At 38.1% G+C, this 12,844-nt stretch overlaps 2 protein-coding genes across 11 annotated transcripts in view; one reads left to right on the forward strand and one right to left on the reverse strand.

Annotated features, from left to right (window-relative positions):
- The window catches only part of LOC310729677 (uncharacterized protein), a 298,178-nt gene that overhangs the window by 143,932 nt on the left and 141,402 nt on the right, over positions 1-12,844 (forward strand). The window lies entirely within an intron of this gene.
- Positions 1-12,844, reverse strand: part of frya (furry homolog a) — a 90,679-nt gene that overhangs the window by 68,303 nt on the left and 9,532 nt on the right. For all 9 annotated transcript variants that reach the window (XR_014534578.1, XR_014534579.1, XR_014534580.1 and 6 more), the window contains exon 2: positions 6,358-6,548. Coding sequence is in view for 5 of the 9 variants with exons in the window: in XM_083547711.1 (XP_083403837.1) it covers positions 6,358-6,548 (191 nt within the window). In the remaining 4 variants the exon portion in view is untranslated. The remainder of the gene's footprint in view (positions 1-6,357; positions 6,549-12,844) is intronic.

Below are 12,844 nucleotides of genomic sequence, written 5' to 3' on the forward strand. Positions count from 1 at the left end.
AGAAAAACAGAAAAAGAAAAAGTTTTTGCCTTCCTTCAAAATGTTCATGCAGCAGAGTTGAGCAAATGTTATGGATAAGGAAAAGCTTGAAGCATGAGATTTGCAATGTACAGAATTAACACATTTATGCAAAATGTGACATTTTTCTGTTTATACATTATGCAGATATATATATATATATCATATTTATATTGTTAAATCATTTGGCCATATATGACTCCTCAAAAATTCTAGCTACAAGATTTACATAAAATGCAAGAAAATGTATTGAAGGCACACTGTCTGGGTTTTGATATTACCAGTCAGACAAGCCATGCTTTTTACATGAGTTATTCGATGACATAAATAACACATCCCAAGTTATGCTGTTGGCCTTCCAACAGGCGAATTGAACATTTCATCGGCTTAAACAGTAAACAGTGTGGTCAAGAGCAAAGGAGAAATAAACAGCGCTAAATACAGTAAGTCCATAGGGCCAGACAGACGGGGCACTGAGGGCAATTCAATTTATGCTGATTCAGCTCAATAGCCAAGCCTTTTAGTTTTGGGGTTGATAAATATTTTAGCTGTTCTGGAGCAAAAATTGATTAAGCATATGTTTATTGAAAGTGCAATGCTCTTTTTTAAAACCGAATGCCTTTTTAAATAAGCTTAATGCAGTCATTGATCAGTTTTTATGCCACTCATAACAAAATAAGAAGCTCAGTTACTAGATTACTCATCAGACATGCTTGTATTCAGTTTATTTTAAATGCAAACAATAGTCTCGGTATTAGTAAAAACGACTGGGAGGAAGCAGCTTGTCTCATCAGTTTTCATAAGATGCAGAAACCTGTACAGACATTCACTGCATTTTCAGTCTCCACACATTACGCAGTACAACTTACACAACCTCTATTTACTCAGCATGTTGCAGGTCTTGTAATGGTATGAATAAATAAAATATATATTACATTTACTATCCTCTTAAAAATGCCTCTGCACCTCAAGGATCCAAATACTCAAAAATGTGCTAGCATGAAAACTAGCACCTCTGTGTTAGCATACAATTAGAAAAAATCTATAGGACATGGCTACTATGGCACTTACATGCCAAACAGTTCTAAATCCTTAAGACAAAACTTACAGACATTAAATACTAACCAGATATACTATCATACAGATGTTTACTAGCCTATGAAATCAATGCTAACAGCGAGATTGATGAGAATTTTGCCTTAAATGATTTGCACTGGACTTTTTTCTTGACCGATGAACATCAGATGGTACCAAACTGTAAGATACTGTATATGGGGGAGGTGGAAGCTCAGCGGTTAAGGCATTGGACTCTGGTTTGGAAGGTCACATGTTCAAATCCCAACACCAGCATAAAAGATGAACTACCTATTTTTAACCACCATATTAATTGCCAAAGGTTCTCAGAAATATTGACACGGTTTCTATGTTCCATGAAATCATACTTAATCACAAAAAAACTACATAATAACAACACAAAAACCTTGGTGAGCATGCTCTACACACTTTATCTCTCAATGTTTTTCTGAGCACAGGGTAGCAGGTGCTAGTGCCTGTGGTTGACGTATCTGGAACCATTCTCTAATATCCGTTCACCTTAACTTGACCCTGTCATACATCTGTTTTTATTCCTTGGCCTTATTCCTGGCTTGTCTTTACGCCATATCTCTCTAACGCCAGTGACCACGTAAGTAAAGACATGTGATCTGATCTACTGGAATGATGGAACGAGATAAATGTTGTTTTGGGTTTCCTACTGTTGCACCATTCCAGACACACTTTATTTTTTTTACAGTTCTCCACCAATCTTTATCCCAAAGGTATTCTTGATGAAAATAAATGCTTATTGGAAATATCAACACCTCAAAAGCTAATATAAGCAAGTATTTACAAGAGGAAAATGTCCTACAAACTCCTGGTATCTTACGGATTAGGATTTGAGCTTCTTGGAATTCATTCTTCATGTACAAATTTCTTTAAAAAGCAGCACAACACATGTTACTCAGAAATTAGGAACGTGCTTATAAAACAGGCTCATTTAAAGCCACAGAAAATGGAATTGCATAGGGGGATTGAATGTTTTGGTATGCTGTAACATTAGAATTTTCCCTCACTTCCTGCACAGAGCTCTGACCTCAACCCCACTGAACATCTCTAGGATAAACTGGAACCCTGGCTATCCACCAAGCCTCCTCTCCCAACATTAACGCCTGACCTCACTAACACTCCTGTGACTGAATGTACAAATCTCCACAATGACATTTTAAAAGATCTAGTAAAAAGCCTTCCCAGATGAATGAAGGCTAATGTACAACAAATGTTGTTAATGGTTTTGGAATTGGAGGTTTAACAAGCACATATGGGTGTATTGATCAACATATCTTTGGCCATTGAATAGTCATGAATGTCACTGTCAGCACTTATTCTTGTATCAGATGGTCCCTGAGTTACGATGATTCAACTCATGATCTTCGATCTTAAGATGATGATAGCAATGTGACAAGTTTGTACAAATATTTTAAGTTTTGCATGGCAGGCAAACGTATGCTCAAGTTTTTTATGTGTTCCAAAGGGACATTACAATAGACATTAAACTTAAATATATTTTAGAGTAGTCAATGTGCAGCTTGTAGCAGTACAGGTTTACTGTCCTCTAAAAATAACAACATACAGCCATTATTGTCTAAATAACTCGCAACAAAAGTAAGTATACCCTAAGTGAACATGTCAAAACTGTGCCAATATTTTATGAGAGCAACATTGTTATTTAGCACCGCCTAAATACTCCTGGACATGGATTTCACCAGAGCTGCACAGGTTGTTGCTGGGATCCTCTTCCGCTGCTCCATAATAACATCACGGAGATGCTAAATGTTATACACATGTCGCTTCTCCACCTTTCGCTTGAGGAGCCCCACTGGTGCTCAATAGGGTTCAGGTCTGGAGACATACTTGGCCACTTCATCACCTTTATATATATATTGCACATTTAGTCCCAATTTGCTCTTAAAATTTTCTCCACTCTTCTGTGAAGATGTTCCAATAGATTTTAGAGTGTGTTCACATTTATGTTCATTAGTCACAAGGCTGTTAGTAAAGTCAGGTACTGATGTGGGTGAGGAGGCACTAACTGCTAGTGTTAATGTTTATCGCAAAGGTGTTCAGTAGGGATGAAATCAGAGCTTTATAACAGGCCACTCAAGATCTTCCTCTCCAAACCATGCAAACCAGATCTTCATGGAGCTCGCTTTGTGCACAGGGGCATTGCCATGCTGGAATAAGTTTGGGTTGCCAAGTTCAAGTGAATGCTAAATGCTACAAGTGAGTGCCTCCAGCTGTGTGGTAACAGTTTGGAGAAGAACCACATATGGCAGGAAAGGTCAGGTGTCCCGATACTTTCGTCCATATAGTGTGTGTGTGTGTGTGTGTGTGTGTGTGTGTGTGTGTGTAATATATAAACATTCTGAATTTGCTTGTGGAGATTTGTGTTCATTCAGCCACAAGGGTGTTAGTAAAGTCAGAAGGTAATATAGGTGAGGTGAGGAGACCTGGGGTTCACTCAATGTTACAATTCATACCAAAGGTGTTCAATAAGGTGGAGGTCAGAGTTCTATAGCGGTTACTGAAGATTTTCTACTCCAAAAGTATATCGCCATGAAGCACACTGGGGCAATGTCATGCTTGAACAGGTTCGGGTCTCCTAGTTAAATTGAAGGGTGAACTTAATGCTACTGCATTCAAATACGTCCAATACACTTGTGTTTCTTCAACTTTGACATAATATATCATAATAGGTTTCCCTTTCCCAAAACAGAAACCTTTAAACAAAACCCCTTTAAAATGTATTTGCCAAACCATCTACTCTTTTGGAATCCATTTTCTAAGTATACACTTAAAGAACAATTAGGACTCCCAATAGATATCCATTAAAAATCTCTTCAACAATGCTTCCATATTAAAAAGGGCTCCTAGTAGTTTTTTAAAAGTCTTAATTATTTATACAGGGATTCATTTTGCACCTCAAAGATCTTCTTTCACTCCAATTCATGATGATTATTTTAAACTTACAAACAATGCACTCTATATTTGTAGCTGTATCTACTGTCTGAGAAACCTGCACATTCAGTCCAGAGATCAATTACAAAAATCTGTTGCTTAAATTCATGCAAAACCTTTACTCATCACTAAAGACTGCTGGGATCCCCTCTGATAGTCAGTATGAGTATTAATTTTTTATAACTGAGGAATGGTGTACTCGAAAGCATTTTAAAAAGGCTTTTAGAAAAAGAGGGTCAATTTGAGCTAAATAGTGCACTAGATTAAGTTTCATAAACCAATATCCTGTCTTCATCTCACAGGAAACAAAATCGATGTGAGGGCGAGTATAGATTCCTTCCCCTCTTTTTTAGTAGGGAAAATTAAATTTCATTCCATTTTTTAAGCACAACTGAAAGCTAATGCCTGAAAATTTTAACCCACTCCTCTTAACTCCATTTTAACCTACAGTCCTCGAGACGTGGGTCAGATCAAATTTCTGACCCCAAGTTATGCAATTATATGTCCGTTTACCATACTTCCTGTCCTGCTTTACAGTGCCAGATAACAGTTTAGATAGGGGGCTGATATACAGTGAGATCATGTAACAAATAAACTAGAGGTTTGTTATAGGAAAATGACACAAAGGTGTCATTTGTTAAGGTATTTTACCTTAATTTCCAATAAAAATACATCCTGAGGTTTTTTATTCTTTTAAACAACACAATTTTTCAAAGAACATCTGACTTTTATTATAACACAATGTTAAAAATAAATAGTCGTTCCCTCATCAGCTTCTCTTTTCTCTCTGTTTGGACGAACAAGACAAAAAAAACAGCATGCTCAAGACTTTCGAGTGTCTTAAAACGTACAGCTTCAGCACTGTGATACAATGCTCTGACACTAGAGACTCATAATAATGACTCATAAATAAATGAATTAATACACACATTTTTAATCGATATCCACTATATGGACAAAGGTTTGTGGACACCTGACCATAAGATTCGTATGTGCTTTTTGAACAGCCCCTTCCACATTTAGTCCCCATTTGCTGTTATAATAACCTACATTATTCTGGGAAGATGTTCCACTAGATTTAGGTTCGTAAAATTCATTCAGACACATTGGTGTTAGTAAAGTCAGGTACTGATGTAGGTGAGGTGAGGAGACATGCGGTGCAGTCGGTGTTTAATAGGGTGAGGTCAGAGCTCTATAGCAGGCCACTCAAGATCTTCCACTCCAACCCATGTAAAGCCTATTGTCATGGAGCTGGCTTTGTGTAAACGGGTTGTGTTATACTGGAACAGGTTTAGGGTTTCCAGCTTCTAGGGATATTTTAATGCTAGTGAAAGGTGGAAGGTCTTAGCAGTTTGCTGAATCACTAAATTGTCTTGTAGCATTGAAAGAAAATAAAAAAGTCTCCTGGGAGTTATCACTGACATTACCACTGATTTGACTACTAGATTGCTTGCAAAAGTGACCAAGCCATGTTTTTGAATATTAAATGAGAAGGCTAATAGGGCAGTGTGTGCATGGACTGGGAAACTCAGGGAACTAGAAACTTGAGAGCAAATATACCAAACTACCAAAACAAACAAACTGCTGAAAGAAAAAAAGCACCGAACATACGGATATTTTTGGCATGTTCATCAGTCAAAAGTTTTTTTTTTACAAAACATACTTTTGTCAATCTAAACAAGCAGAAACACCAAAGACTCAAACTCACTTGATTGGATTTATTTAGTTCATAAAAAAGAAGTAATACACGAACAGGAAATTATTGTGTAACCAGGAGCGGCAATTAGAGTTTAGGGGATAGGTCCTACTGCTGGAATGGAACCGTCATAAAACCTGCTGATGCAGTTTGACAGTGTACAATTATTGTGATTTTGCATGATGGAAAAAATTTGTTAAGAGTTCCTCTGTTTGCAAGCTGGAATCATTTCAAGCCTAAGGTGGAAATGTAATTTTTGTGAAAATTTAGTGAGAAAGAAAAAAAGAAATTTAACAGCAATGTGTGCATTTGGACTATACAAAGACAGATAGGAGTCTGGTAGTGTCAATTAGAAATCAAATTCTATGCTCAAACCTCTGGAGTTTGCTACAAATTCTTAGTGGACTGCTGTACAAGAGCCTGAGTCACACCAGTTGTAGGCAAAGCTTTAATTTTCTTTAATCACATTTCATCTAATCAGACATGGATGGAAAAATGCACCTCATGACCATCTGTAAGCAAATTCAGATGGTCACCAGGACCATCTCCTACTAGCTATAATTCCACACTCTACAGCAAGGTTTACTCACCAGCGGCTCAGCCATAACAAGCCGGATCTTGCGCTCAGAAAGCGTGGCGAAGTTGGCAAAAAGGCTCTTGAGAACATACTCGCCAGGGCGGCTCTCTGGGTCCACATTGATAGACATCATGGTCCTGGGGCTCCTCTCGCTATGAGAGTGGTACACAGGAGAAACGGGGGGCTTGCTGTATCCAGGAGAGGCTGCAGAAGATAACACACAAATACACTTGTTAACAAACATCTGGCTGGAAATCTGAACCCAGTTCAGACCGAAGTATTGTACGTAAAAGCTACACAGTGGGAAACAAGAAAATACCAAAAACACAAACTTGTCCTCAAGCCAGTGGGTCAGACGTGAAGTCATTTCCCATGTTCTCTGTCTCTATAGCAAACATAGCTGAGCGCATGGGCCGCTCTTATCTCAGTGCAGACAAACGGAAGTAAAACGCCCAGACTCACAGCTGCTGTTCACATTCCTCCAGTGAAATGTGACATCATTACAGTGTAAGGCAAAAAAAAAAGAGGAAAAAAAAAAAAAGAGGAAAAAAAAAAAGCCCAAGATTGAGACAAAGAGAGAATTTACTAGTAATTGCAACCACATTTTCTTGAAATTAAAATGTTCATTCTTGTTGCAATGATGAACACCAAGGCTAGTTAAACGTACACGTACACATGTCTATGAAAAATTGCACTAATTAAGTCTGGCATTTTGAATACATTCAGATGAATTTAATCCAGTATATAATGCTTAATCTCAAGCAATACCTAAGTAAAAAAAAAAAATTTAATGCATAAACAAAATCTTTAAAGAATGACACCTTATGCTTTTTTCTATCCATCTGCAATTACACTCAATGTAGTAGTACATATAAAAACAAGCTACTTCCTCTTATCACTTATGTTTGCAGCTTTAAACGGTCATTCCTTCATCGGCGTCATGTCACTAAGCAACCACAAAACGCTCTGTCCTGAAGACGTGTCAGGAAACATGAGGGTACAGAGATGTTTCGAACAGCACTGACCATATAGCCTTCTCCAAAAAACTCGAAATAAACTTTCCCTCAAAGATCAATTTGTGTTTTCTTTTTTTGTCAGCCCCATTTTTGCCTTGCAGCTGGAACAAAAGGAAAATATAAAAAAACGTACACATTTCAACTAATCCATTAATCACGGTGGTATAAATGCAGTTCTTTTAAAATACTACAGTAAATTCAAAGAAAACTATAGTGAGGTTTTCTAGTCATTAAACTATGAAAAATTCTGTATGTTTTTCTAGTGTATTTTTTATTATCATGACATATGACAGGGACAAAAAATGCAATTCACTTCAGTGGACCCAGACACAGGTGCTACTGTACAGCAGAAGTGTTACAGGAGGGAAATATGCCAAAACACTCACCCAGTTAGAGCACACGGAGAGCGCTGAGCCGGACACCAAACTTACACACCTTTAAAGCAGACTCCCTTTCTCTGTGTCCCAGGTTTTCTCTCAGAATCGCACCCACAAATCATATATACAGTAATATAAAGTCTACTGTAAATATACATAAGAACTACCACAGTAAAGAGTACATCTCTCTCTCTTTCTCTTTCTGACTTTCTCTGCACATACCCAGGCCCTTGATGAAGCTGACCATGCTGGCTTTGCTCCAACACATGGCTGTACCATCTATAGTGGGACACCGCTGCACCGTATCCATTCTTGCAAATTTTCACGCACATCACACGTCGTTATCAGCCGTTCCTACTGCGTCTCCGGTTTGCTGCGTTCCCACTCACAGCCTTCATCTCTCTTGCTGTGCCCACTGAAGATCTCCAGGCAATCCAGTAGTGTGTGTTTTTGGAGCGCACTTGTTGCCGGAGGTCTCTGCACAGTAGTGGGGTTGGTTTGTGGCTCGTGAGACTGAAGGTCAGGTTGGAATTTTAAGCTGGGGGCCCGGGCATGTGTGGAGTACTGACACGCTGCAGTGGCATAGCTGTTCGGCTATATTTATCCCTGAGTACACACTATACTGAGAGATCAACCCACCCACACCACCAGTGTAAACACCTCCCAATAACACACACACACACACACACACACACACACACACGCGCTTTAGCTCTAGACAGGCCACAGTCAACATTTTTTAGTTTTTTTTCTTTTAGAAAATGCTAATAACTACAGCTAAATGTAAAAATCTACCTACTTACAATGCCACATGTATATCAATACTAAATTACACACATTTTCAGTACTCATAATTGATGTTATTTCCCATCTTTAAGCTATAAACTTCAGCATTAATGTGCCATCGGTAATTTCAACACTAAATGATAAGTATGAAATACAATATTACAGAGCGACTTTGCATATAGGACTTAAGTTTGAGGTTGATTCAGATTCACTGCTCAGTGGAAGCTCTGAAAATGGTGCTGCTTTCACTGTTACAGACAACAAACACCCATTAAAACCTATGTGTCAATTAACATTTGTGAGATGTTTGTTTACTGGCTGTTTTAATGAGACGAAAGATGAACAAGCTTTTGAGTCCCATCCATGGACACACTGCTTCTTTAAAACTAGTAGATCTCTCAAAGAGGCAGAACTAATCAGTAAACCAGGAATGAACATTGCAACATAAACTGATCAGGCATAACTTTATGACTACCTGCCTAATATTGTGTTGGTCTCCTTTTTCCAGCCAAGACAGTCCTGATCCATCGAGCATTAACATAAGGTACTCAGAAATTTGAGCTACAGAAGCTTGTCTGTTGGATCAGACCACAGGGACCAACCTTCGTTTCCCACGTGCATCAATAAACCTTGCCTTCTTTGGACCACTTTTGATAGCTACTGAGCACTGCAGACCAGGAACCAGGAACAAGTGCTGCAGTTTTGGAGATGCTTCTCTGACCCAGTCGTCTAGTCATCACAATTTGGCCCTTGTCAAACTCACAAAAAAATCCTTACAATTGCCTGTTTTTTTCAAGCCTCTAACACATTAACTTGAGGAAAAAATTTTCACTTAATATATCCACCTAATATATCCCAAATATATATGTAGTATAATAGGGTCCCATATATATATATGTGTGTGTGTGTAGTCCAGAGTCCCAATACTTGACAATATAGTTTATATTTTTAGGACAGAAATGGCTAAAACTGCTACAGGTCAACTGATTTTATAAAAGTCTTTATTTGCTCATATTTATGAGAATAGACAAATTATTTTTTGAAAGTCAGTGTGCAAAAATGGGTCAGTGTAACTATTAACCTTGGTAAGATTCCACAGACAACACAGACAAAGACTTACTGTTAATTGCTAATTAATGCTGATTAACCTGAACCTAGCCCAACCCTAACCTTAAAAAAAATTTAACAAACCAAAAAAACTTTTGGCTCATAAAAGCAAAATGTTCCTACTAGGTTAAAAGCAGATGTTCAAATCCTTGTAGAAGCATTTGATTCCCACCAAAATGTAAAAACATATATAAACACACATCCATACGTTTTATATGCATCCACAAAACTTTAATTCAGCTTTAACATGTAAAACAGCTTCCTACAAACCAAGTCCTCTACTGTAAATAGTGTAGGATGTTATTTTACAGCTAACTCTATTAACTGTCCTTTGGGGAAACTCTGGGTAATTATGATTAAATGGGAACTCAAATTCCCCCTTCATTTTCAGATGCTTATCGGCTCAACACATTTACAGTAAAGCAACCTCACAGCCCACACTGTTGAGAGTTCAGACTCAAGACTACAGAGGTTCCTTTTTAGGCTGCATCGAAAATTATTTGGGAACGCCTTCCGTTGTTCACGCTCTGAATTGCGTTTAAAATCTGGCCAATAGGCAGTCGTAGCGTCATTGGCGGGCGACGTCACGCAAACCAGAAAGCTACAAAATGGGAGAGTAATGGGAGCGACATCAGCTTCTAAAAAAGGAGAAGGTAAGCGCTGCAGAGATGCAGGAAGTATGGCTCGTTGACGCAGCTCTCGTTTCCTCAGGGAACTAGAGTTACAGACGCAACCTAGTGACGTTCCCTTTCAGGAACTCGAGCTGCATCAATAACGCTTTGGGAACGAGTGTCCAGTCATGCCATACTGACCAGTTCCTGCCTAGTGTTGTCTGAGCACAACCTGCATGCAGGACAGAGAAGCCAGGAGTGGCTCGAGGTTGTAGAACCTGACAAAGGTCAGCAGGGTGCCCGTTGCCCGCCAATGATGTCACAACTGCCTATTGGCCAGATATAACGTGATTCAAAGCGTGAACAACTCTGAAAGTGGCGTGAATGAGAATGGTCAAGTCAATATTTATGTGGCTTTGAGGTGCGTACCAAGCTATAGAGCAAAACAATGGAGGCCATTATTTTCATTCAAAGACTTGTGAACTACATATGTCTGTAAAAGTCAGACGGCTCAATACTTCTGTCCATGTATTGCATATACTATACATTCAAGAAGAAGATATTTGTGGAAAATCTTGAAGGTCTAAAAAATGTATGGAAAATAAATTATGTAAAAGGACAAGTACTTTATTTCAAAAATAAAGAGCAAAATGACAAGTAAAAACACAAATGCATTGATATTCGAGTATTTTCCATGAATGGTTATAGGTAAGTTGTTAGTGTAAATGGTCGTAAACAACCAACCAAACAAATCCGACAGATAAAAAGAAACCAAAAATCCAAATTGTGCAATAAAATTGTACATAAAATGTCAAAAAATGTAGTTTGGTAATGCGTAGGACGAAATTCTCAGACAACATGGTTGTATTCTTACTTTTCTCACACTAAAAAAATGCTCTTACATCTAAAAATGTTTAAAGGTACCTTTTATTCTAAATCAAATTATGATCCAAATTATATATCCTTTTAATTAAAGTCATGCTACTGTACAGCTTCAGCTTCTGTGTCAAGGATTCATCTAAAAGGTACCAAAGACCAGGGAAACTGGTACATAATTACTGCGACACTACACTAGCACGTTTGTGTGTGGGGGTTTTGTGTGTGGGGGTTTTGTGTGTGTGTGTGTGTGTGTGTGTGTGTGTGTGTGTGTGTGTGTGTGTGTGTGTGGGTGTGGGTGTATGTGTGATGTGATATGATGAATGACTGACAACACCTCTATGGAATAAAACCCGAACAATCACCATATGCCAGTGAAAGCCATATGTCCTTCACAGAACAAGACTGACAAACAGCTCATGAATACAAGAGTTTCTTTTTTCACAATGTCCCTGACAATCCAGGAACTTGGTAACAAAATCAGGTGGTGTTAAAGAGCTGTTGCTGAGAGAAACCAAATGACTTACAGACATAAAACATTTGACATGTCAATGCCTCAGCATAGAACTAAAGCTTCAATATGGAGGAATTAAGGTGACAGAAATATTACTTCTTTCAGTGAATGGAAAGGAATTAATATAAAACTTAAAATGATATTACTATTATGAATAATGTTCATGCAAAATTCATTATATTATTATACTAAGAAAACCAGGAAGTGCTGTTAATATGGTACACAATACTATGAATTTGTCTTATTGTTAATGAAGTCTGGAAACTTTGGAAACATTTACATTTGTGCCATTTGGGAGACGCCCTTATCCAGAGTAACTTACAATCATCTCATTTATACAGTTGGCTGTGCCAGGAACTCCTGAATTTTAGATTTAGACTTCTAAATCCGATGTCTTAACCTCTGAACAACCTGGATTTGAGTCCATTGGAATTTTTTCCTATAGACATAATACCCCTATAAAGGAGGGCAAAAACAATAGAGAGATCTACTGATGAGGATAATGTTCGCAAAACCTTTAGAATTATCTGCTCCAAAATTATGACCTGATCTTAAATTATTTAACCGGATACATCTACAATACACAACTCATCCATAACCATTCCAAGGTCATCGCAAACTTTTTCTAATGTTACAGAAGGAAACCGACAAGGATGAAACCTTCGGAAAAAAAATATTAATTCTCCTTCTGTTTATCACAGGTGGAAAAATACAGCCACATCTTATGTGGCTGATCTTTTCGATTTTCCACTGAGTCGAGGAAAAAAACAAATAACACCCGGACATTAACGAATCTGATCGTTTTATAGGTCATTTTCAGATAGCATCAGTAAAAAAAAGAACGCTCAGCAAGTTTTGCATGAACTTGACTCTTGCTTCATTAACCAAACATCTTTGACTGCTGATTGGAGGAGGAATTAAGCTTCTAGAGGGCAGGACCTGTACCAGCCTTCTCTGTAATATCTCTTACATAAAATACACAAAATATATAACAATTATTTAAGTTTACTCATATAGAGTTTTCCATGCATCCACTCACGCAATCACAGATTTTTGACCCCTATACTTCTATACACTTTCCCCTTACTCTAAGTCTCTGGGGTGTTTACATACTCATAACTCCTCCTACTCCTGACACCTCCCTCCCCACTCTCACCTCCTACGTGGCCCTTAACGAGGCTCTAAAGGGAGGCTAACGAGGCTATCCTTGACC

The sequence above is a fragment of the Silurus aristotelis genome (genome assembly GCF_946808225.1).
Source record: "Silurus aristotelis genome assembly, chromosome: 8".
Lineage (NCBI taxonomy): Eukaryota > Metazoa > Chordata > Actinopteri > Siluriformes > Siluridae > Silurus > Silurus aristotelis.